This window comes from Protopterus annectens, chromosome 9.part0 (assembly GCF_019279795.1).
Source record: "Protopterus annectens isolate FY-2018-M chromosome 9.part0, PAN1.0, whole genome shotgun sequence".
Taxonomy (NCBI): Eukaryota; Metazoa; Chordata; order Ceratodontiformes; family Protopteridae; genus Protopterus; species Protopterus annectens.
The window spans coordinates 1,335,220,891-1,335,247,551 of record NC_056743.1 but is presented as its reverse complement, the minus strand read 5'-3'; the positions used below and the strand labels follow the sequence as shown (position 1 = coordinate 1,335,247,551).

At 39.7% G+C, this 26,661-nt stretch overlaps 1 protein-coding gene across 2 annotated transcripts in view; it reads left to right on the top strand.

Annotated features, from left to right (window-relative positions):
• Positions 1–26,661, top strand: part of LOC122812057 (G protein-coupled receptor kinase 5-like) — a 1,528,223-nt gene that overhangs the window by 916,584 nt on the left and 584,978 nt on the right. For both annotated transcript variants that reach the window (XM_044084306.1, XM_044084307.1), the window contains exon 3: positions 8,548–8,660. In XM_044084306.1, the coding sequence (XP_043940241.1) occupies positions 8,548–8,660 (113 nt within the window). The remainder of the gene's footprint in view (positions 1–8,547; positions 8,661–26,661) is intronic.

The following is a 26,661-nucleotide window of genomic DNA, read 5'->3' as shown; positions in this document are numbered from 1 at the left end:
CAATATTAGTAAGCAGGAGAGATTTCTAACTGATACAGTCCCTGTCTGAGGGTGTGAAGGCTCAGTCCCTCAGTACACATATTCAAAAGGATCTGCTGTTTGCCCCCTTGTTTATAATGTGTTCAAGAAACTGTTGGACAAGAGGAAGCCCATGAGGTGGATGTTCTCCTCTCCTGTGACAGACTTATACCAAGTATGCAAAGGCATCTAAGAGAAGGAGATATCAACACAACCAAGGAGAAAGGGTCCCTGGCTCTGAAAGTTTGGCCAGATATCAGTCCCCAGCCTGTGGCAGGGTTCCCTGAAGTTAAGTCATCAGCAGTGACTGCACTTGAGTTTCTACTGTTGTGGTAAGTTGGTTATACAACTGTACTGTTTTTCTTTTTTTAAGTCTTGCAACTTATCCTGGAAATCTTATGAGCCATGACTGCAGAGAACAATTTCCTGAAAACATTTTACAATATGAAAGCTTGCAAGTATCTGTTTGTTAACTAGTTAAACTAGACTGGTGCAGCACCTTTTCAACCACGACCCTTGCCAGAGGCACAATGTAGAGCAGATTTAATAAGTATGTACAGTCTATGAAAGGCAGCCATTTTAGATCTCTCAGCAACAGAGCATGCACATGTATATCTTTCTTCTGACTTGTGCTTTTGTTAGTGATTTTCTGTAAGATTTCTTTCTCTCTTTTAGTGTGGATAGCTCTTCACACACAGATGAGACAGTGTAGAAGTGATGAAGATGGCAATCCAGGGATGGTAGAGAGTAAGTTAATCGATTGCAGCTTCCTAGCATGTCAGGCAGGAAAAGAATACGGACAGTAAAAGTTTTTCTAAAGTCGGCATTTCTGTACTACATTTAAAACTTGTGGTTTTCTGAAATCTCCTGTCAGTTTCCTTACTAAGAGCTTAGTGTACTCTTCACTGCTACTGGTTTCTTTCTTTTAAGTATTGGTTCCCATTCCTCTATTACAATGGCCCATTTGTTTTTTCATGGAAGTTGAGAGCTTGGTGGAAGGACGTCGTATTGTTGCTAGGGAAAGTTGTTTTTTTTTTTTAACACTTGGAGTACACACTTAGGCTAAAGAGAACTGCCCTACTTCCAGGTAGGCAAGCAGGTGTTTATGCTGTGTGCATGGCTTACTAGGTTTCCATGTGTAGAACTTTGGGCATATGTGTGATGCTTGCCTCACCTATCATCTTCCACCTTCCAGTAGAGGATGCTGTGGCAGAGGGAAGGAAAAAAAAAAAAAACACTTTTCCACACCTCTACCGCCAAGTAAGGAAGGAGTTCCCTCTCACTTTGGCCAATTCCCATATTGACTAGCCCCACCACCTGAACCCAGGTCTTTTTCTTCTTATGTTATTTTATTCATTTGTTAACTGGGTGAACTCAGTGAACACAAGTGTCCCTTTTTAGGGGCAGTCCGAGAGCACTCTCTGGTTAAATGACTTGCTCAGAATCGCACAGTAGGTAGGTAGAAGTGTGAGGAATCATACCCTCTACTGTTTGGTTACAAGGAGCACATTGACAATTGCCAGATAAACATGTCTCATTCATAAACATTTGCAGCATTGTTACCTGAGTTAAGATTTCAAACAGGGAAAATATTCCATTTGGATCATTCCATATGGATTTGAGTAGCTTTGTAAAGGCAAGAAGAAGTTGTGGCAGTCCTGACCATCAAGCATTTGTCACATAAAAGATCAGATCGACTTATGGTCACCTTTCTGGATAATGGCAGAGCATTTGATATGGTAAGGTGGTATATTCCTTGTGAAATGTGCATACAGTTTGGATTTCCTGAAAGGATGATGTTGGGAATTCAGATGCCTTAAACTAACCCTAAGAATAATTTCTGGTCAGTGGATGCATGTCAGAACTATTTGTCTTACAATTGGGCACTGAACAAGGGTATCTGCCATCACCATTGTTATTCTTGATGGAAAAAGAAGCTCTGGCAGTAGCTGTACATATGGATGTGAGGGTATTCAGGGTGTCAGGCTGTGGAGAAAAGGGAGGTAGTCATATGCTACTGCTGAGTGGCTTGTTGGCTGTTTGGATGTACTGTAGCTACTTTTGGACACTTTTCAAGGGCGTTTCGATTTACAGGTTTACAGGCATGTATCTGAAATAATGCCCTTAAATTATGCAGTGTGTTGGTTGAGTGAAAGTAATTAGTCCTTTTGTTGGTCTACTGTCCAAGTTAAGAACTTTGAGGTGATGTTATCTACAGACAAATGGAAGATAGTATAACTGAATACAGAACTATTGTTAATGGTGTTAGAAAAAAGGACAGAGTGAATACATTTATTTTTACTGGTGTGTTTAAGAATAGTGGCAGTGAAACTGATAGCCATTCTTTAAGTACCCTACTTGTTTTTTATACTTCAGTGCTGCATTTTGCCAAATGGTCACAGTTTGTCAACTGAAAATTAATAAATTGATGTGGGGTAATAGAAACCCTTTTGTAAAGTTGACGTGAAAAAAAAATCAGAACAGAAGGGCGGTTTAGATCGTCTTAAGATGATAAAATGTTTTTTTTCTGGGGGGGGGGGTGGCTGTAGCATTTAGAGCAAATATGCAAGTCCTCATTAGGTTTACCCCTGTCTTTCTTTATGCAGGACAGTCCTATTTGGAAAGTTGTGTCCTGGAAAAAAAAGAAAAACAACAAATGTCTTCAAATTGTAGGGCAAAAATATTCCTTAATATTTACATAAAATAATTGTTTTGCAACTAAAACACCATAAACAACCAACTCAAACTCTATAAAAAATAAGAACTTATTTTGGCAATAGAGTGAAGTCCAGTCCTTGCAATTGTTGTGGGTGTGGTTTGTCCTGCAAAATCACACATTTCCATAAAAAGTCCCATTCAGGCTTCTGCAGAAGTGGCATCCTTAGTACTGTGTGTCCTCTAACCCAAAGGGCTGTCGGGAAATTGTATAATTTAAGGCAGATGCACTAATTGTTGCAAAGAAAGCTGTGTTGACAGAGGTTTGTAATCTAGGGGTACCCCTTCAGAAGTTTGCAGAACTGATTAGAAAGGGACAGGGTACTACCTCCCTCCCCATAATGCTGTGTAGTAAGGAAATACGGTTTGGAACAAGTGGGATATCCATTCAGTAATGTTAGTGGCTATCTTGTAGGACTGGAAGGAATGTACCATATTTATTTTATTTTACTTTAATTTTTACTGGGGTAGAGCAGTGATCCTGCCAGATCATTTTAAGACTTAGCCTGGAGGTACATGAAATTACCACTCAGAGCAAAAATAACTCATAATAGTCCAGTATAATGATATCATTGTTAGACAGAATATTAATTTTAAACAGCTACAATTACCCATGTACATAGTAGCCTTAGTATATCTGTAACATTGTCAGAAGGAATATTATTTATTTATTTACGTACTTATTTGTGTTTGTTAATCGGGATAGTCTGACTAAGCATAAAAACATTTTAAGTTGAGTCCAGGGAGAAAAGCTGTACAATTAGCAGTACAGTGTGTAACTGTACAATATAAGGTACAAATGAAAATATAAATGTGATTAAGAACTACATACAGAGCTTAAATTAAAAAAAAAAGTTTGCAACTTTATATACAAACTAGATTAAATAATTTAATAAGATATAAATATAGAAGCAAGGAAAACGTGAAATTTTAAATAATAAAGATAAGGTGTTATGTATTTAATGGAATATACTTTGGAAGCTCAAACTTTCAAAACTTGGAACTTCGTATAGTTAAGACCATAAAGTTGAAGTTTTGAAAGTTCAAAACTTCATTAAAAAAAATAAAACAGATTTTTTTTTTTTTTACTTTTATACATGGGGGGGGGGGGGGGCAATCCCACCTGCAACCCCCACACCCCTGCTAATTAAGTATACCAACTCTAAGATCGCACTACAGTGAAGAGAATGGTAAATTTCCTGGTCAGCGCTTTGACCAACATTTAAACCGTTCAAAGTTTCAAAACTTGGATCTTATGGTATTTGAAACTTTGAGCTTCCAAAGTACACCCATGTAATGTGTACATCTTTTGTAATATTGTAGAATGGAAGTGTTGAAGGTATCAGGTGCAAGCTCTGATCATTTGGAGATTAGATAAGTTTTTAGTTTGTAGATGAAATGGTGCTGATTCGTGTCACTTTTAATGTCAGGGGGTGGGGATTGAGTTACATAACCTGGCTGTATAAATGGAGTAGAACAAGTTACCATATCAATTCCTGCCTTTAAATACTTGTAGGAGGTTTTGGGTTTGAGAACATAGGTTTCTGATTGTTATATATTTGTGCACTAGAGTAGATATATACATTTATTGGGTTTGTGTAGTATTTTATGGGTACATTTTTAAATTGTTGAACGTTAGTAGGAGATGTAGCTAAAGCCTTTTGATATTTTATATGGCTATGCAATGGTATGTTGTATTTTGTGTGCTTGCTGCAAAATTGGCAGCTTTTTATTGAATTGTGTAGGCGAGTTTTGAAGTGTTGGTTAGTGTAAAAGAGCAGTAAAGTACAGTGGGCAGAAAGACTATGTGAGTATCTTTAATAGTGATGTCTCAGTTAAATATGGTTTAGATCTGCAAAGTATGCCTAGGTTTTTATTGGTTGTTGAGTGTCATAACTGATGTGTTTTATCAAAGATTAGCTTGTGATCTACGATTGGCTTGAGTAATTTGTTCAATAGTGTTTTCTTTTTTTCAGTTATGAAGAATTCTTCTGAGTTGAAGATAAGTAATTTAGTTTTGTTGTTATTTAAGAGAAGCTGGGATTGTTTGAGCTGTTCCTCTATGGTGTGAAAGTATTGCTGAGCGATGTCTTGTAATTGAATAAGAGAGTTTGCATAGCAAATTATGGTGGAATTATCTGCATATTGAATTAGTATGGCTTTGGGAATTTTGCAGTACCTGTTGTCGATAAAGACAGATAAAAAAAAAAGGAGTTGAGTTTAGGTCCTTAAGGGACACCTGTGTTGATGGACAGAAAGTCAGAGTGAGAGTTTGTGATCACCTACCTCATAATGGTTAGATAAATAAGTTTGGAACCAGATTAGATTATTTTTATTAGTGTCCAGTTTTGCAAGTGTTTGGGTAAGAAGAGGATGAGATATTGTGCTGAATGCTTTGGAGGAGTCTAGTAGTATGGCAATGGTAGGCTGGTCAAAGTTTTTTTTTTTTTTTTTTTTTTTTTTGTTAACCATATTCTGGAATAATAGTAGAACAGTTTTGGAGCAGTATCCTGGAAGGAAGCCACATTGGGTTGGGGGTGATAGGAGGTTGTTTTAAGAGAGAGGATGTACTTGTTGTTCTGTATGCATTTTCTAGCATCTTGGATAGGGGAGACAGGATGACTACTAGTTTGAACTTCGAGAGGTTAGTCTGCTCTGCCTTTTTGAATGGGTCTGATATATGTAGGATTTTCTTTTCCAGAACTGAGGACCATAAAGTTCAGAGATGCATCTTTTAGTACATATAGCAACAGGTAGGCTATGACTTCTGAGGCTGTTTTAAGGTACTCTGGAGGAAGGAGGTCAGAAGCAAGAAAAAGAGGGCTTTAATTGTAATAGCTTTTTTAATGGGCACATTAATGGGTTGTAGGTTTTGTAAGCCTGACAGAGGTCATTAAGGAGGTTATGATTATTTGCAGTGCAATGTTGTGTGATGGAATTTATCTATCAATTGAAATGTTTGTTAAAGGAGAAGCAATGTTATCTAACAGAGGTGTTTAAGAGAGATATTACATTGGTGTATTTTTTAGGAGTCAGTGCGAATCTCTAACTTCTGGAGTACATTACTCCGTCACAAAATCTTATTTTATTGTTGGCTAAAAAGAGATAACTAAAAGAAAGGCATGATGATAATAAGTTCTAAGCTGTAGGACTTGAAGAAAAGTGTTTCAGAGAAAGGCTTTATTAATATATTGTTGACATAGTATCAGTACAGTGATTCAATAGAGGAAAGCAAACTAGAAGAAAACTCTGCTTGTTTCCACCTTCTTGGACTTCTTTCACAGATATGAATGTAATGCCTTGTTTGAATCTTCTGTCGTCTGCAAATGTAGTTAAACTAAGTCTGCTTCCAAAGCCACACCTTCCTGTACTGGGGCCAGTGTTGAGCCATTTCATTAGTCACTGCTAGCTAATATCTCTGAATACCTTTGATCCCTTTCAGTAAATTTTGGCCCCATACTGCTGGATACAGCGGCTTGAATTTGATCCACCTTACCATACACAAACTACTCTGTCTTCATCCCTATTAATGCAGATTAGTTGTTTTGACAGAGATTTTTGCTTTGCCTTGCATAAACTGTTTCTTTAGCTGTCACAGCTGGCACATCAGTTTCTTTTTTATAGCATGGATTACTACGTCGGCCATCTTCTGCCTGTGGCTGTGTGCCAGTTGGAGAGCTATTTAGTTTGAAAATTTAGTGTGCTGTGTCTGCCCTGATGTCAGTTTCAGGTATGCCAGTCCACTTTGCCAGTTTTATTGTCACAAACTGAGCACAGTCATTGTCTTCTAATTTTGTTCCAGAATGCCTGTCTTCAGAGACAACTAGCCAGAAATTACCTTGGACAGCTGAGTACTAATGATCATTTCTTCAGGATAAAAGATTGAGTTCTAGGCCCTCCTTTCTTTCGTGGAGTTTTTACTTGTCTTGGTGGATTAGATGAAGTTAGCCATGCCCACCCACCATCGATTAAAGAACCTGGAAGACAGTGAGTAGGTCTCTAAAGGGGAGGGAGGGCTTGGAATGCTATTCCAGATGCCTAAAATGATGGACCATGGAGAAGAATTCTGGACCTGTCCAAACTCAACCTCTAACTGCACCCAGGTTCACAATGTTCAGCTTGTAGTCCTGTCCTTCTGCCACTGATGTCCAAGGCATTTATGGACACTGTGGACCTCAAAGACCTCTATGTTAATGCTCCTATATGCAAGCAACATACAAGATTATGCAAATTCAGGGTGTGGTCCACCATTTCTAGTTTAAATTGTTGCCCTTTGGGCTGCTGCTCCCAAGGGGTTTACAGAATGCTCAGCACTGATAGGATTCATGAGGTCAAGGCCATTCATGATTCATACCTAGACAACCATCTGCTTCAGGTGCATTCCGAGGAGGAACTGGACCAGAAGCTACAATTCATATTGGACTGCCTCCAGTATGATTCCCTCAATGCCCCCAAGTCCACATCTTCTTTGAGCTATTCTAAACAAGTGTTATGCAAGGCATTCATTCATTCCAAAGGAGGAGGCTTTGCTTTGTTTCTGGCTCAGAAAACCTCCATGACTGTGAGGGAGTTTATCAGCACCCTGGATTTTGTCTCGTCTGTTATTCTGGTGAATCCCATCAAGGCTCCACATGTAGAAAGTCCAGTGGTACCTGAAAGCCTGCTGGGAGTAACACTGTATTCCACTAGTCAGGCTAGTGTTGTATTCTGAAGATTTCCTGTTAGGCCCCATGGAAGAGGGCCAGTGTGGGTATGCCTTTCTCCCAGCCTGTGGGCCTTTTCCGTTTCATTTCTAGAAGAAGATGTCCCATGCTGATATGCCCACAGAGCTCTAGGAGTTTGGCCAGATTAGCAGTTGTCAGTCTGTGACCAATTACAACGGGTCATGAGTAGGGCTTTTCTTTGAGTGATTCTGCTCAAACATCTACTGGTGTGGTGAGTGTGTTCATACAACTGCTTTCTTTTGAGAAAAATAAAACTGTACTTTCTGATGCTTAGTTTTTTAATGCTTATACAGATGGTGCAGCATGTATTGCAGCTATTGGGGGTCATTGAACCATAACATAATTATCAGACATCCCACACAAGTGTACTGACTGGGTGAAAATCAAAAGCAAAATATTTGTGTTACAAGCCAGAGATGAAGCTTTTCAAGGGCATACGAAGACCATGCATAAAGTTTTGTACTTAAATTTAGGTTTTTTATAAAATAATGTTCTTATTCATCTTTTGCAGGAGAACACTCCTTTGTTGAAAAAAAAAATTTTAATGGCTATTACCTTACAAAAATTACCTTGTAAAACTCCTGTCAACCTCATTACTGTTATAAAAATGCTCCCCATGTCCTGCATTAATTATCACATAGAAGAAGCACATACTTGCGTTATTGAGTGGAAATGCACTAATTAGGTAAATCACTTAAGTAATTGTTAGCCTGTTAGATTAAACAGTTTGGCAATTTATTGTTAATTTAACAGATTGACAGTTATGTAATTAACTGGTAATTTGTTAACAGTTCTAAATCAATCTAATTAGTCATGTTCCAGTCACTGACAAATCCTTAACTGATTTCACATGATAATTAATGCAAGTAGTTTGGGGGTGTTTTTATTACACTTTCATGAGTTTTAGGAAATAATGTTTTATTAATACTTTTTTTGTTAAAATCACTCCAATAGAAAACCAAAGTTGTATGTAAAAGTTTTGCACATGATCTTAAGTTCTAAGAAAGAGAAAAGTACTGTGTCTTCAGTTAAGAAAATATGTGCATTCTTCCATTCTCTTAATCTTGCCTTTTGTTTGACTTCATTTCAGAGCGAGATTATCACAGTTTATGCAATAAACAGCCTATCGGGCGCCTGTTATTTCGTCAGTTCTGTGAGACTAAACCAGAGCTACAGCGCTGCATCCACCTTCTTGATTCTTTGGTAAGGATCTAAATAGAAAAAAATAGTATAAACTGTAGCAATGTATGTTATATTGGATGTAGTATGGACAAATAATGTGCATTTTACTGAAATGCAGAAAGAAGTACCTTTTCCTGTTTTGGTATATTTCCTCCATGCCTCTTCCTTTCCATAGTAGCGTTTAGGATTATCTGTGTATTGTCAGTCTAATGTGTTTTCCTCAGCAGAATTTGAGTTGGAGGACTGTATTTTGTATATTTTGTTTTTAGCCTGCTAATTTCATTGGAGTACTCACTGTGAATGACAATATGTAATACTTTTGAGCTGCAATGAGTAGAAGTCATTGTGGCAATTTTCTAGTCTCAGTCAATTTGTGGGACTTTCTGAAGTTCACTGTGTTCCATCTGGGAATGAGTCAGAGCTCAAGGGATCTTTTCTCATAGTCCTAGACTGAAAATTAGGGACTCCACTCTGCAGTCCCCTTACTGATGCCCCAGATGTCCATGCCCTTCAAGAAGTAAGCTACTTGTTTAATTTGTCTTTTACTTGTCCCAGCAACAGGAAGACCGAACACTGGTGATCACACTGGATGCTATCGATGTTCATCATGCATACAGCTGCAGTAATCACAGATGGGTTTTCTGCCGTCAGGCGGGTCCTTTGTCGGCCGAATTCCAAAGTCTAGGTCCGGCGTCGGTTGTTGTCGCTTTCTTTCCTGACGTCAGTGCGACAGGGGTATATAAGACACAGCCAACGCCATTTTCTTCAGTCTTTTTTGCCGCGTGGTGCCCGAAGCAGAAGCAGTTCGCAAGTGCCGGTCGGCCAGCTCCTGAATTTACGGAAAATTGGAAACCGAAGTCTTCTTTAAAGCTAAGTACCCCGTTGGGGAAACTTTTCTTGCCTCAGACCGATGTCAGACAAAGTTAACAATTGTATTTCTTGTGGGAAGCAAATACCGCATAAGGATTTCCATTCCCTCTGCATACCTTGTTTAGGCCCAGAGCACGACGTCTCGGGCTGTCGCTTTTGCGCTACTTTCAATAAACGCACTATTAAGCGTCGGGCGGAGTTCGCCCAACACTTTTTTGGCAAAGCCTTTGATTATAAAATGTCGTCGGAGACTCCGACTACCGTTTTGTCCAAAAAATGCAAGGACAAAGACCGACACGCGAGGTCCGCAGTCTCCACCGACACCACGCCAAAACCGGCTACATGTGGTCCGGTTCTCAGCGAGACGCCTACGCAGCCCCTGACTACCGACGACACTTCTTTGGCGGTGTCTTCTGTAACCGAGACCACAGGTACCTCGGCCCATACCCAGACTACAACCACCGAAGCCACTGTGAGTGTTGAGCCTCCTAATGTGGACAGGTCCACTTCCACCCATGGTGTCTTTAGACCCTCATCTTCCTTTTCCATAAAGGCCTTTACTAAGTTCAAATCAGCCATGCATCCCAAGAGGCCTGTTGCACAGGGCCCATCTCCAGGCCCCATGCCTAAAAAGCAGATGCTAAAAATGGCTGAGGATTTAATTACTCTTATCAGGGGTTCCCAACCCTCCAGACAAGAGACCCAGAGTGGAGGAAGATTCTCCCTCTTCTGACCAGGGCTCCATTTTTTCAGAACATTCTGATGTAGAGGAACACTCGTAATCCCCTTTTGAAGATTCTGATGCAGAGCAGTCCATTCCTTCTGTATCTCCCCCAGAGGATTTTTCTTTTGGGGAAACCTTGCACACCTTGAGGGAACACTTCCATTGGGAAGGCCAAGACTTTTCTGATTCCAAGAAAAGACTTAGGGAATTTCTTTTGTTACCTCAGCACAGACCTTTGGCGATACCTCCTGTCTTGGACATACTTGATGATGTTTACTCGGAGGCTTGCCTTAATCCGGATTCCCTGCCTCCTGCCCCAGTCAAGCCTGATAGGTACTACAGAGTTCCTAACTCTCACCAATTTCTTTACAAAAGCCATAATGCTGACCCTGAAACCATTTCTCAAGGCCCCAAGGGAATGAAGGCCTCTACTGCTAAGAATCCACTACCTTCCGAAAGAGAGTCTAGATCCTTAGAAAGGTGGGGAAAAAAGGTATATACCTTGGCCACCCTAGCCATGAGGGCCTTAAATTGTCAGTTCCATATGCTTAAATATCAGCAGTTTCTGTTATCACAATTAAGAAATAAAATGTCTCAACCTGAACAACCAGATTTGAAGGAGTTGCAGGATATGATGCATAGTGCAGAACAAGTGGGTAAACACACCTTACAATGTGGCTATGATGCCCTAGAGGCCTCAAGTAGAGCTGCTGTTACAGGATCAGTCATTCGTAGACATGCATGGCTTAGGGAACAAATCTTTCCTGATCATGTTAAAGCTAAACTACTAGATGCTCCTTTACAAAAGGATGTACTATTTGGTACTAATGCTGAGGAGATACTACGGAAAATGGAAGAAAAAGCTAAATCTATGCAAACTGTCAAAGCTTTTCTACAGGTTCAACCACCACGTTTTAGCAGAAATTGGCCTTCAAAAAACTGGTCCTTTCTAGCCACGGACAAGCCCCAAAGAGGTAGATACAGGCGCACAAGGGGCAGAGGACAATCTCAAGGATCATATAGAGGCAGACAATGGCAAAGTCCAGCACCAAGAGGTGGCGAAGACAGTGCACAACAATACAGGAAACAAACCCAATGACTTCCTCCTTTTCATGCCAAGCAAGTCTCAGCTGGCAGCACCCTTGGGAGGAAAGCTGGCATTATTTACAAGAAATTGGCATATTATCACAACAGACAAATGGATCCTGGACATTATAAACAGAGGCTACAGATTTCATTTTCACACTCTTCCAAAAATGAGAGGCATGCCGAACCTGCCACACAATCAAAGGGCAGAGGCTCAAATACAAATTTCAAAGCTCATGGACATGAAAGCTATTCAAGAGGTACCTACTCACGAACAAGGTCAAGGTTTTTATTCCAGACTATTTCTGGTACCAAGGAAAGGAACCGACTGGAGACCCATTTTGGACTTATCCATCCTAAACACATTTCTACTCGTACCAAAATTCAAGATGCTCACATTACAGCAGCTTCTTCCCATGATGGGCAAGGAGTTTTGGCTGGTAACATTGGACCTCAAGGAGGCATACCTGCATGTCCCAATCAGACAAAGCTGCAGAAGATACCTCAGATTTCTTGCAGGTTCAATCCACTATCAATTCTCTGCATTGCCCTCTGGCTTATCTACTGCGCCCAGAGTATTCACAAAATGCCTGGCATCAGTAATTGCCTACTGCAGGCTTCAAGGGATACAAATTTACCCTTATTTGGATGACTGCCTGATCCAAGCAGACAGCAAGCACATACTTCTGGAACATCTGGCTTATGTAACACGGTTATTGAATTCTCTGGGATACACAGTCAACAAAGAGAAATCCAGGCTAACACCATCTCAGAAAATAACTTTCCTGGGTGCCAACTTGGACACAAACACCCAGATGGCCTATCTCACGCCAGAAAAACAGGGGCAACTAACTCAGTACTTCAAAATACTAGCAAATTGTACCAGGCTCACTGCAAGGAAAATCCTGCAGGCTCTGGGCTTCATGGCGTCTTGCATTCTTTTAATCCCATATGCAAAGTTGCATATGGGGAAACTTCAATGGTACCTAAAAAAAACCTATGGTCTCAACACAGCCACAGTTTGGAAACAATAATACCAATAATCCCATGTTTGCAAAAGGAATTTCTATGGTGGGCCCAAGCATGCCAAACAAACACAGGTCTTCCATTCTGCAAGCCTCAAGCAAATCAAGTCATCACAACAGACGCCTCAGACTACGCCTGTGGGGCGCACATGACAGACAGGTGCATTCAGGGCAAATGGTCCCAAAAGGAAAAGCACCTTCACATCAATCAAAAAGAAATGCTAGCAGTGATAAATGCAATTACAGCTTTCAAGGACCTCCTGCATCCAGGGCAATTATTGATAAGAACAGACAACACCACAGTAATGTGGTACATAAACAAACAAGGAGGAACACATTCATACCCCCTGTGCAGGCTAGCCATGTCACTTTGGAACTTGGCTCTGGAATGGCAAATCGAACTTCAAGCACAGTACTTGCCAGGTTTGGAAAACACGCTGGCAGACAATCTAAGCAGAAATATGACAGACCCACACGAATGGAAGTTGCATCCTCAAGTGTTTACAAAGATAATCCAAGCGTGGGGAAGGCCAGACATAGATCTCTTTGCCTCCCACAGGAATCATCAATTGGAAAAGTTCTGTTCAAGGACCTTTCATCCAAAGGCCTGGAGAGTGGACGCCCTTTCTTTCAGTTGGGCAGCATGGACAGTTTACGCTTTCCCACCTTTGCCTCTTCTGCCCAAGGTGCTCTTGAAAGCAAGAGCAGACAGACCGAAGATGATACTGATTGCTCCAGACTGGCCAAGACAACACTGGTACTAACACATACTCCTCCCTGGTCCCTACCTCTAATGCCTCTTCTACTGACTCAGCACAGCTACAAAACTCTTCACAGTCAGCTGAAAACACTCAATCTCGCTGCATGGAAAATTCCTTAACACCACAACAGACCCTACTCTCCAAAGAGGTGCAGGATGTCATTTTGGAGGCCAGAAGGCCATCTACTAGAAAGGCTTACTCCGCAAAATGGAAACGGTTTTGCGCTTGGAATGCGAAAAAAGGCCAGGATCCTATGAAACTGAATTTGCCTCAGATATTACAGTATCTAGCTGAGCTGTTGAACAGTGGACTTTCATTTTCCTCCATCAAAATTCATGCCTCAGCCATTTCTGAAGAATTCAACACTGATCCCACCCTTATTCTCTCACCCACTCTTAAGACAGTTCCTCAGAGGGGCTAAGAATATAAGACCTCCAAGGAAACAACCAATACCAGCCTGGGATCTTAATTACATTCTAGAAAAATTAACATTGCCTCCCTTTGAACCAGCTGCCTCAACAGATTTGCAATATTTTTCTTGGAAAACAGCTTTCCTTCTGGCCATTACCTCAGCTCGTAGGGTTTCGGAACTACAAGCCTTCATGGCTGTGCAGCCCTTTCTCATCTCCCATCAGGACAGGGTTTCCCTACGAACCAACCCGTCATTTATGCCTAAGGTGGTATCCAGGGTAGCTTTAAATCAGGCCATACACTTACCTACCTTTTACCCCAATCCTCAAAACAAAGGGGAAAGGCTGCTACACTCCTTAGACATCCATAGATAGCTACGTTATTATTTGGTCAGAACAAAGCCTTTCAGGAAATCAGAACAACTTTTTGTGTCCTATGCTGTAGGAGCTCAAGGGAAGCCAATTTCCAAACAGACAATTTCAAAATGGATAGGCCACTGCATACGGTTTTGTTACTCCTTTCATGGAAAATCTGTTCCTACAGGCATCAGATCCCACTCCACAAGGGCCACAGCTACCTCTACAGCCTTCCTCAGAGGAGTCCCTACCAAAGATATTTTGGAGGCAGCCACTTGGAGTTCTGTGCATACCTTCAGAAAACACTACCACCTGCCTTTATACTCCAAAACTAGAGCAGGCTTTGCCACTGCTGTGTTGCAGGGCATTCTGGCTCCTCCCAGTTCCACCTAGTGCCTACCACCCTGTGCGTAGCTTTGGGATTCTACCCATCTGTGATTACTGCAGCTGTATGCACGATGAACATAGTACAGTTTTGTACCTACCATAAATGTAGATGTTCGAGTGCTAATACAGCTGCAGTACAGGTTTCCCTCCCTCCTTCCCCTCTTGGTAAAGGCCTAGTGGCTAACCCCTCCTCATACAACCTGATTGGGTTATCCTTCTATGGTATATTTGCTTGCAACTACTGATTTTTGATTATATTGCATTGCATGAATATATATATAATTTATGTATTGCCTTCCTTCTGGGGGCACCTGACATCTGGGGCAAGAAAGACTGAAGAAAATGGCATCGGCTGTGTCTTATATACCCCTGTCGCACTGACGTCAGGAAAGAAAGCGACAACAACCGACGCCGGACCTAGACTTTGGAATTCGGCCGACCGAGGACCCGCCTGATGGCAGAAAACCCATCTGTGATTACTGCAGCTGTATTAGCACTCGAACATCTACATTTATGGTAGGTACAAAACTGTACTTTGCGTAACATGATCTTAGTCATGGAAAATAATTTATCCTAGGGTGTAGTACCTTAAACAAGGGTACCAGGAAATGGTGTAACATATACTTTTATACTTTACTCTTTTAAGCAGCACTGACAACTGTTCTGTACATGAGATGTTTATCATTAAACTATTTATCACTCTAGATGGCCTTTAATAAAATGAGAGTTAACTGGTTCCAATAATCTGTCACATAGCAACCTATTACCCTCGGATGTCTATTTTTTAATTATAGTTGTTTATTATATGTGGTTTTTTGCAATGTTAAGTATCTGCAACTTGTTCCAGATGTTTGCATGGATAATTGCTGTAGTATTACTTTTGGTGTAACAGGAAAATAGATGCAGGTGATGTCGCCTGACTGCCTAGACTCCCGGAACTCTAAAGATGTTGTGGCACACTCTGGCCCTCGCAGCACTGGGATACATCCTGAAAAAGAAGTACTGGCAGCATGTGTCACCGTCAGTTCTTTATTCCTGCAGGCCTAGGATGAGTTTGTATGAGAACATTTGTGGTTGCTTAGTTTAGTTTTTGCCCTTAGAACTCAAAATTTGCAGAGATGTCCAAAACCCAAGTGCCCTAATGAGGAAACAGTTCTTATTGATTACTGTTGTGTACTGTCCTATTTGCTAGTGAACAATTCCCCAGGAAACATATTTCTAGTTCCATGGGCATGCCTAGTGCAGGCTGGAAGAGTTCTTATGGTTGCTGGTGTCAAATCTGTTCAAAGATTTTCATTCTGTTTGTTTTGCTTAGAAGAGTCCCACCTCAAAACAAATTGACACATTTGAGCATGTTACACTTGAAAAACACAAATGCCGAGAGGCCTCATTGTCTACCTGATTAGTGTACAAAAGGTGGAGGTATGTCTGAGAAACCATTTGCTGGATTGGGACAATCTTTACTTTTCAAAAAAAAAAAAAGTCATAAAAAGGATTATATTCATAAAGAGCTTTTACAGGCAATATGCCCTTGAAAAAGGCCATAACTTTGGAATGGAAGACTATTCTCCTGGCATCTGACAGTCCCAAGGACACCACATCCAGTGAGACAGATCCCCAGCCCTTTATCTGCATGTGCTTTTTACTTACTAACCTCTGTTCAACACTTGAAGAGGCAGAAATTTCATTGACATCTACCATATCTTCCCAGGCTTCTTTCCGAGTTGTATAGGTTCAGCATTCTTCAAGGCCTCATTTTCCAAGGTGACTGTTTCTAATAATTGCTTAGAAATAATGGTTTCAGTTAGAAGGATGTGAAGTTTCTGACCCTGGTAATGCATGATATATGTCATAGAGATTGTATCACAGTCAATCCTGTAAGAAAGTCTATGTAGTTGAATTAGTGCAATCACTCTTCTGTTAGCTTCTGGAAACTCAAACATAGGAGCAACAAACTTTTGCAAAGTTTCAAGCCTTACAGTCCTCTGTTACTTTGTACAGCAAGACTTAGCCTTGGAAAATTATTTAGTGGAAGAGATCTTCGCAGTGAGGTAAAGATTGCAGTAGGCCCCACCCCCACCCCACCTTCTTCTGGTTCCCAGCCCAGCAAAAGGAATAAAATACTTTTTTGCCCAAGAGAATCAGATTCTTCCTCTGAAGATGAGGATCATTTAATGTGTACTTCCCAAATAACTTTCCCCCTAGGTTAAGAGTATAATGATGAGGAAATTATTTCATCAGGCTCACCAGCAGATGCCTTCTTGGGGTGAACCAAAACTTCACATACAGACATGTTTAAACAACCATACAATGAAGTGTCAGACACAGAAAAATAGGTTTCTGGACCTATTGGGTCTGATCAAGCCCAAGCTTGCTACTGTATCTCCAGTATTTGACACATTTAAAGATGTAGTGTGGCTAATTTGTTAGAGCTTAATTCACAGCCACTGGCTGCAGAAATGCCTTATAGATTATGCTGGGCCCCACAAGCTTTTGCAGTAGTTTTACAAGAGTTTGATTGCAGACCCGGGCATTATTTCAGTGTATAAGGCCAGGGGTTCCAAATTAACTCTCAAGTTAAAATACCCCCCCAAATCATAAAGACAGTATGATATTAAATAGGTTTGGGGAAAATAGTGCAAACATCTGCCACCATTGACTTCAGGACAATTAATTGTTTGGCATGCATGACAAAGAATCAGAGTTAGGAATTGGGGTTTTGCATGATGGTTAAGGTATTTGCCTCAGAGGCACTAGGCCCAGAGTTTGAATTTCACCTTTAGAAGGGAAATTAGCTAGGCTTAAAATGGCCTACAAGGGCAGCAAGCCTAGTACTTTGCTATGAAGCTGTGAGCCTGAGAAACTAAAACAAATAGAGAAGCTTGCCCTACACAGCAAGGCAAAACACAGAAAGTGGGCAGACATGCTATAAAATGTGGATATGATGAGGTACATGCAGAATCTGGGCAGAAGTTATGATATCTGTAATCAAGGGATATAGGTTCATAGGTAGGTACTAAGCTATCGGCCCAAGGGCCTGTGTAAGCTTAGCCAACAAGGTTCCCTGGCTTACACCACCCAAGAAAGTCATTTTCCTGTGCCACTGTCGAGCAGAGACACAGAAGTGATCCCTGGGGTGTATTTCCTATTTTCCATCCACTCATCAAGATTTTTCTTGAAGAGTGCTAATGAAGAACTTTGCTTAACGTAGATGGGTAGCCTGTTCCAGAGTATGGGAAGTCTCTGGGACAGGAATCTATCCCTCCAGCATGTCCTGTTTATTGTGGTGACAAGGTTTAGGTTCCTAGAGCGTGTAACTCGGAGGGATTGGGATTTCTTTAGGTGTAGCATGTCCAACAGCTTTGGGTTTGACATAACTTTATATGTTAGGCAGAGATCACCTTGGAGTAGGTGATATACCTGGTTAAAAATACAGACCATTTTAGAGCATGTGAAAGGCCATCTACTTAATGTACCCTTGGACAAGGGATATCCTGTCAGAGTTCCCTCTCTCTGTAAATTAAAAAAAAAAATGGAGGAGATTGAAACAACAGTTTAGGTTTTCAGAAGATATCCCATTATTCCTATTCCAGATGTAGCAGGAATTACCTTTCTAAACTTTGTCCGTTTTCTATCAGTGTCAGAATATTGGTCAGTATTCCAAGCAGTAGGGAGCCTTCAAAAAGCAGACACAGCAAGAAAGGTAAAATGGCAAGTTGGGGGCGACTTCCAAGATGGCTGCATATTGAGTAACAGCTTGACTGTAGCTCTGCCAGTGTGAAAATAGAAACTCAACAGAGAAGGCCAGTAGACTTTTGTATTAATGGGTAAATTTCAGTAATTGGTTAGTAAATGTACTGCCTGGATGCCAGGAAAAAAGAAATACAGAGCACCTGGAAAAAGTCAGCTACAGAAAAGTGAGGCGGAAACACTGACTGGGGAAAAGTCTGTAGCTCTGAAGCCGTTCAGCAAAAAGCAGTGCACCCTGCAGACATGATTTCCAGTAACCTACAGGAAGATATAAGACAACTGTTCACAGACCTGGTTAAAATGAAACACTGATGATGTATATCAACACAAACAAAAAAGGCTGGAAAAAAATGGAAGAAGCTTTAAACAGATATTCAAATGAGGTGATAAAGCTGCACAAATCAGAGGTTGAAATGAAGAAAAGGCTGACTGAATGTGAGACTGCTCAAGAAAAAATGTTTCAAAAAATAATAGAATTAGAGGACAAAGGGAAATCCGGAGATTTCCATCTATACCAGAGATGCTGGAAGGAACAGACTGCATTCATTTTATGAAAGCACAAATAAGCAACTGGACTGGTATTCAACAGCAGGAGTTGTTGAAAGGGCACATTGTGTGTATGCTCCAAACCTGGGTATGAGAAAGCAACCTAGACCTTTAATAGCCAAGATGCAATCCTACTAGCAGAAGGAGTTGATTCTGACAAAATTGTGGCAGAAGGACAAAATACTAAAAGTGGGAGACAGAGTGTTAGTGGAGAATTATTACTCGTACACCAGGCAGAAGAGGAGTAAATTCATTCCACAATTCAGGGAATGTTGAAACGCAGGTGTGAGATTCAAACTGCTGTACCCAGCTGTCTTCAAGATATTCTTCCCTGGAGGGCCAAAATCATTTTTAGATGAAGTACATGTTGAGGAGGAAATACAAAAGTTTGTCCAACAAAAAGTGAGCTGTGAAACAGAACGGGATTCTGCTTCTTGTTCTTCTAGTAGTAAAGACCATAGTGAGAAAGTATCTGGAAAACCTTTTCCACTGTTTCAGCGGAGAATGTTGGAGAGAAAGAGGGGAGCACGAGAGCTGACTAGAGGAATTGAGAGCACGTTGGAAATGAAGCAGAGACAGGATTTGGGAGATGGGGATGAATAGTAATAAAACCAGTAACTTAGTGTGGGGTTACAGTGCAATAATTATATTTCTGAAATATGACAGAACAAGAAAATCTGGAAATACTGGACTACTTCAGAATTTGTTTGACTTGTGGGGTACTCTAAAGTATATGTCCTACTCCATGTCATTAATGTTCATAAAATGCTTTGGGGAGGGAGAGAAAGTTAACTACAAGAAAAGAAAACATTTTTTTTTCTTAGTAGTACTACTTTTGTGATGTACGTTTTTATTTGCATGCTATAAAGTAAAATTTTTCAGTTATTTTTATGTGTAATGGGGATTGTAAATAGGTGCTGCTGTTCATGTTTTTCCCTTCTCTCTTTCTTCTCCTTTAGTGTTAGGAAATGTAGACATTGCAGTTTAAAAAAAGCCTAGTTAAAGGAGCATGACAGAAAAAAATTAATGTGTTTTCTCATTCTTGCATGGGGTGATGACTGTATTGAGGGTCTTAGATTGATTTAGTAAGAAGTTTTATGAGAAAGGAAGGAAAAGAAAAAAAATATTAAATATTATGAGGCTTTTTTTCTAGCAAATGAATGTATGCTTAGTAGCAAATCTGTATTTGACCCTCATGTCTCCAAAGAAAACAATCTGATAAAGAGAATTTGACTGTCTGGTTCTCGTATCTCCATGGAGACAATTGCATAATGAGAAATTGGCTGTCTGGTTCTCATGTCTCCATGGAGACAATATTATAAAGCAAATTGGTTACAGCCTGGTGGAGAGTGATTGGCTGGGAAAAAAAAGAAAAGAGAAACTGGTTAGGAGATAATGTTCTCTGAAAGCATTCAGGGGTTTTCCCAGCTTTGAGAGCTATAAAAATAAGACAAAACCAAACCAGTAAGCACTTAGTAGGAACACAGGCTGCAACATGTATCTTAGTATGGATAAACCTTTCTTTTAGGTTAACTCAAGTATATGAGTGTAGCTGTCAATTTGAGAAATGTGTTCCTATTAAGAGGATAAAACTTCAGTATTTGAAGATGTACATAGTTTTGTGTATTAGTATCAAATTAATAGGTTTTAGGGGGTATTGGGGGTTTGTTTTTGTCTGAGGGCTTTAAATTAAAAAAAAAGTTTTGTAAGATGTGATATAGGCTCAAATGGATATTACAAGAAACAAGTATATAAAAGTTCAACCTGCCAAACAGTGTATGCATGAACACAAAAGCTGGAACTAGACATTTAACAAAAAAGATGCTATACATAAAAAGTGGGAATAGTAACTTTTTTAATAGAGTGATGCTTTCTATAATGTCTTTAAATGTCAATAGTCTCACAGACAAATACAAAAAATTAAGTGCAAATAGCTGTGTTACAGGAGACACACTTGGAAAGAACTGAATGTGGAATTTGATAAACAGTGGCTTTCAGGATGGTTATTCAGTGGAATGTCTGGGACAAAGGAAAAGAGGAGTACTTATATTAAATGCAAGAGGAGCTCCAATCATGATAGTAGAGGAAAAAAAGATAATGGCAGATTTGTAGTGCTAAGGGGCTACTGGCAAGGGAGGAGGATTACATTGGCATGTATTTATATTCAACCCAAAACTGCTATAATGGAGCTTAAGAAAATTCTGGGAGAAATCATTTTTCAGGAAGGACTAACACTCATAAGTGGGGGCTGGAGTGTGATTTCCATCAATTTAGATGTGTGTGGGGGCCCAGAAGGGAAAATATAACAAAGGGGGGTAGATTTTGAAATACATTATAAAAATATTTGGCAGGGAAGATGGGAATTCAGTAGTAGGCGTTCGGAGTGAATTTATATATTATTCCCCAAGATATAAAAACAGGCTAGGCTAGACAAAATTTACATTTCACAGGAACATGTGCATTTAACTGAAGGTCTTTATACTCACCCAATAACTATATCAGATCATGTGCCAGTAATAACTAAAATAAAAACACAGGGTAGTGAAATAAAAAGGAGACACTGGTGTTTTCCCACCTATCTGTTGAAATGAAAAGAGTTTAAGGAATAGGTAGTGGAGATTATATTCAAGAGGATAGAAATAACTTCTGAAAATATAGCTAGGGAGTGGGATAGAATTAAGGTGGAGTTTAAAAAATAGGGTGGAAATAAAAGAAAGAGAGCTATGGTTAAGAAGTAACAAGACTTGTTTAGAGGGACGTTAATATATTGCAGAATGGGGAGGATCTCACAGAATAAGAAGAGGATCAGTTGCAGAATGCCAAGCAGAAAATAAGGGATTACCTTGATAATGTACAGGAGTCTAGAAAGAGTGCTGATAATAACACTAGAGTCCAACAACTCAGGCAACAGAAAGTAGAAAGGGCTGTCACCAATCTTAGGGTGCCTGTAACAAGGAAGGTAACAAGAGATCCTGTAGAGGTATTAGAAATATTTCAGAAATTCATTGAAAGGCAGGCTGTGCAAAGCAGGGGAATGTGGAATTCAAGAAAAGATACAAATGAAAATGTTTATGGAAGAATTAGATATGCCAAGGTTAGAGGTAGATGAGACTCAATTGCTAACGGTTAGGATAGGAGGAAATGACATAAAAAGTATGACGTCTAACCAATCTACTGGGAAGTCCCCAGGAATAGATGATTTTCCAGTGGAAGTTTAGAAGCTAGGAGGGGAAAAAAAAACTAATAAATATCTTGAAGGTTTTGTTTAACAATATTTTAAGATGGGGAGAAGTACCAACATCTTGGAAGAAAGCAGTAGCAGCTGTAATACCAAAAGAGGGTAAAGATCCATCAGATCCAGCTTCATACAGGTCCATTTCAATACTAAACCATGTTTATAAAGTGTTCATGTCTATCATGGCTAAAAGGATGACAAAAGTAATGCCAAAATTGATATGTATGGATCAGTGTAGTTTTGTGGAGGGGGGAGGGGAGTAAACATTTGACAACATTAACAGAACATTGACATTCCAGAGGGAATCAGAATATAAGAAAATACCATTGTTGTTGTTGGGTCTTGATGCAGAGAAAGCATTTGACAGAGTATACTGGGACTTTATTAGCAGGGCAATGAAAGCATTTGCATTTCCTGAAAAAAATATAAGGTTGATTAGGAGAATATATGAGGGATTGGAGAAAAAAATGAAGAGGGCGGGGTTCTCTCTAATAATTTCTTCTTGATTAGAGGAACCAGGCAGGGGTGTCTTCTTTCCCCTTTGTTGTTTGGATTGCATTTAAAACCATTGGCAAATAAAATAAGGGGCTCAGAAATTCAAGGATATAATTGGTATGTTAGTCAAGAAAAGCTACATCTATTTGCAGATGATATTATTTTATACGTGACAAAACCAGAAAAAGACATTACAGCGTTGTAGAACATTTTGAGACAGTCTGAAATCTTTTCAAGACACAAGATTAATTAAGCTAAAACAAAGGCAGTAGCAGTAAAATATGTACCCACATATGAATTGATTCAGCAATATCCATATTTATGGGGACATGATAAAATGAAGTATTTAGGAGTATTGATTAAAATTATTCTGGTGTGGCAGCTAAAGATATGTGGGAAGAGACTAAAAAGATAATACAAAAACTGAGAAAATAGAAGCTTTGTTATATGGGTATGGATAGTAAGATGTAAACAGTTAAAATGTTTTTAGTCCCTTTAGTGTTATACACAGGTCAGGCATATTTTTTCAACCAGAGGAGAAGTTGTGGTTAGCAATTAATAAAAAGCTGAAAGACTGTATCTGGGAGGCGAAGATGGCTAGAGTCAAGTGGGATAAGCTGATTCTTCCAGTAGAACAGGGCGAATTGGGATTACCTGATTTGAAGAGGTATTTCAGAGCTACACAGTTATGGCTGCTGTACATAGCACAAACACAAAACTATAATTCATAGTGGAAAGGGATGATGAATGGGGGTGGGGCTCAAGAAACAAGGAGAGACTGGGATTTTGGATGCAGGCCTTTAAGGACAATAACAGTAATCATACAGAATATTGTATCTCTAAAGTAGCAGAAAGTATCCTAAGAACTAAGCCAAGACACGAATGGAGAAAGGAGAGTCTGTGAATAGGGATGACTGCAATTAGAAATAGAGACAATAGTCAAGAGAGGGCGAGAATTTATTGACGAAAACTGGCAAAGGAACCAGGGTACTGGGAGCAAATAACTAGAGAAATAAAGAAAGAATGAGAAGACTCCAATCATTTATTTGGTCTGCATGTTAGAGATTGCCTTCCCTATCAAGGATTGTTATCAGAGTATAGGCAAAGAGAAAGAAATAGGGGGGTCCTAAATGAAAGACCAGCACTGGTAGAGATTTTAGTAGAATCTAGAACAGAAGCTGCCATTAAAAAAGAAATAATTAGTAAAGCATATAAAATATTGCATGATAACTATAAGAACAATCAATCAGAGGAAGTTGGAAAGGATTGGGAGGAGAGCTTGGATAAGCAATTCACAAAGAAATAATGGGAGGATATGTGTATGTCTTCCAGGTATGCAACAAAATGTGAAAGATGTAGTAAATGCTTACATAGATATTTTTATACCCCAAGCAGACTGCAGAGAATTATTCTTCAGGTAGACACCAAATGTTGGAGGTGTGATGAGAAAGAAAGAGTTTTATTGGGATCATATTTTTTGGGAGTGCAGTTAGTTGGCATTCTTTAAGGATTCCCTGCGGGATGCATTGTCTGAGATGCTGGGTGGGCAGATTGGTGTGACGAGGGAGATGATTTTTCTGAGCTATGATACAGAATCAGAATTGCATAGACATGGTAAGGCCTTGCTGTGTCTAATTTTGGTGGCTACCAAAAAAGCAATTATTAGAAAATGGAAATCAAAATCTAAACCAACTGTACTAGAACTAGTGAATATAGTAACAGAGATAAAATTACTGAAATTGAGATCTTTGGAAAAGGTTAGGAGGAAACTATACAGTCACTTCGCTACCCCTTGTTCCAAGTGTTCTATCCATCCAGCTGCTTCACTCTACAAGAAGTCTAACAACCCACTACCTAAAGAACTTGCACAGCTGAAGTTCACTTGCAGTTGCAAAAGTTCACAAGGAAAAACTACACACTGAGTTAAATCTATTGAAACAACCCACTACCTACAAAACTTGTACAGCTGAAGTTCACTTGCAGTTGCAAAAGTTCACAAGGAAAATATACACACTGAGTTAAATCTATTGAAACCACCCACTACCTAAAGAACGTGCACAACTGAAGTGCAATTGCAGTTGCAAAAGTTCACAAGGAAATAATACACAGAGTTAAATCTATGTAAGACAAATTCATAGACTCAGACTAATAATTTAATTTGTTAAGTCATGCACTAGTGTGTTGTGTTTGTAGTGTTGAATCTGCTGGAAGGATATCCCCACCCCCACTTACTCACCCAGAAGCTACATTAACACGTAATCATATTTTACTCTCTTCAGTGTAAAAGATCCCTGGAAAAGACATTGAAAAGCCCATAACTCTAACATTAGATGCTCTAACTCAGGTCAAGTTTTTAGAGTTCAGTCACCTTGTCTTTGTATTCAGGAACATTCTCCCTCACTGATTGTTTATGGTGGTAAACCATCTGCGGGGTTTCTTCCCACTCCGTTTGCTTTGCTCACTCCTCTCCCCTGCCCTTCCCCCATATCCCACCCTCCCCAACACCTCTACTCATATCCCAAACAAACCACCCCCCCATTCCTCTGATCCAGTTATATACAACTCTACCTTGTCCATACCCACATTTCATTCACACCTTACCTACTTTTATTTAACCAAACTTCTCTGCTTCCCCTTACATCCATCATCTTGAATTCTCATCCCCACTACTATAATTATTTGTATCTTGCTCTCTTTTACCATCACAATACTATCACCACCTCAAACTATCTTATATTAACTCCAGGCTTACCACCTTCTCTTCTACATACATTTATACACATAAACTAACATTGCGCCATAATTGTACTACTGACCAGTCACATCTCCCCACCCCTCCTTATCACAAACCACAAAGTAAAACACCTAACCACATTGTCAAAGCCCACCCTGAAGTCAAAACATTTCCAACCCTAACTTCAGCTGCACACATGTCACAAGATAACAAAATCTCTGTTCATACCTGATATTACATTCTAACACATAAATATCACTTTAACTATTGTTAAACCCACTATCACAGTTGACATACTCCTCCTAACTTGCCTAGCTTCTTTACTGTTAATTCTCAACCTCGCTACAGCTATATCCTCTCTTACCTCCACACATAATTACACATCAACAATCTCCTCCAACCATCACCCCAAAAAACAACACAGCTTCTTACATATCTCCTCTCAGCTTTTCCCCTATACCCTCCCATATTATTCAAGCCACAAATTGGCCTCCTCACCTCCTACAAAACCACACTTGACACCAGTATCTTCACCTAGGAATAAAAAGCACTTCCCATAGTACTCCTTCCTTATTACCTACCTACTCAAATGTGGAGGCATACATCCTAACCCTGGCCCACCCTCAAATCCTAACCAAAAGAGTAACCCCAAAAATGTAGACATACTTACGCTGAACCTTAGAAGTATATGTAATAAAATAGCCCCATTGCATGCCTGGGTTGATCAAAATAAACCTGACATACTAGCCCTTACAGAAACATGGCTACACCCTGGTGTAAAAGACTCAGAAATAATACCTCCAAACTTTGCAATAACCAGAAGAGAGAGATCTAAAAAAGAGGGAGGAGGGATAGCACTTCTATATCCCTCTTCACTCAACATCACACGCTACACCAGTAATATATCCATCTTTTCCAATGTTGAGGTATTAATCTCCTTTTTGAACCTCAATATATCAAAAATAATTTGCATAATAGTAATATATATCCCACTAGTAACAATATACCAGTGTTGGAAAATATGTTATCCTGGAAATCTCAAGAAATAAACCTTGAAACAATAATCTTAGGAGATGTGAATATAGATTAATAGCTTATGACTCCCCTACAAATAGTATAAATCTGTATGTTTTTTCTCAGTTTATCAATGCTCCGACAAGATACAAAAAATATTTTACCTGACAATCCACCTTAGACTGGATTCTGCTATCCCACCCCTGCCAATTACCCCTTTTCTGGTACACTGTCTAACTCCCTGAGCGATCATCTACCTGCTTATTCCCTCAGAGCAAACTCCCAGCAACTAAGAGTACACACTATAAAATCTGTTAGGAACTCAACTAATTTTTGTCAGCATAAATTCAACAATCTGCTCCATGAAATAGACTGGACACCCTTTAAACAACTACCCCTTAATGATGCTGTACTATACTTTAATAACACCTTCCTTCACATACTTAATACACCAGCTCCCATTCGAATGAAAAGAATCAAAAAGAACTCAGCACCATGGCTGTCTAAGGAATGTAAACACCTGATGAAGCAAAGGGACCTAGCCTGGTCAACCTGGAAACAAAACAAAAATGAACAAAATCATGCTAATTTCAAAACACAACGTAACAAAGTGACAAAACTAATCAAC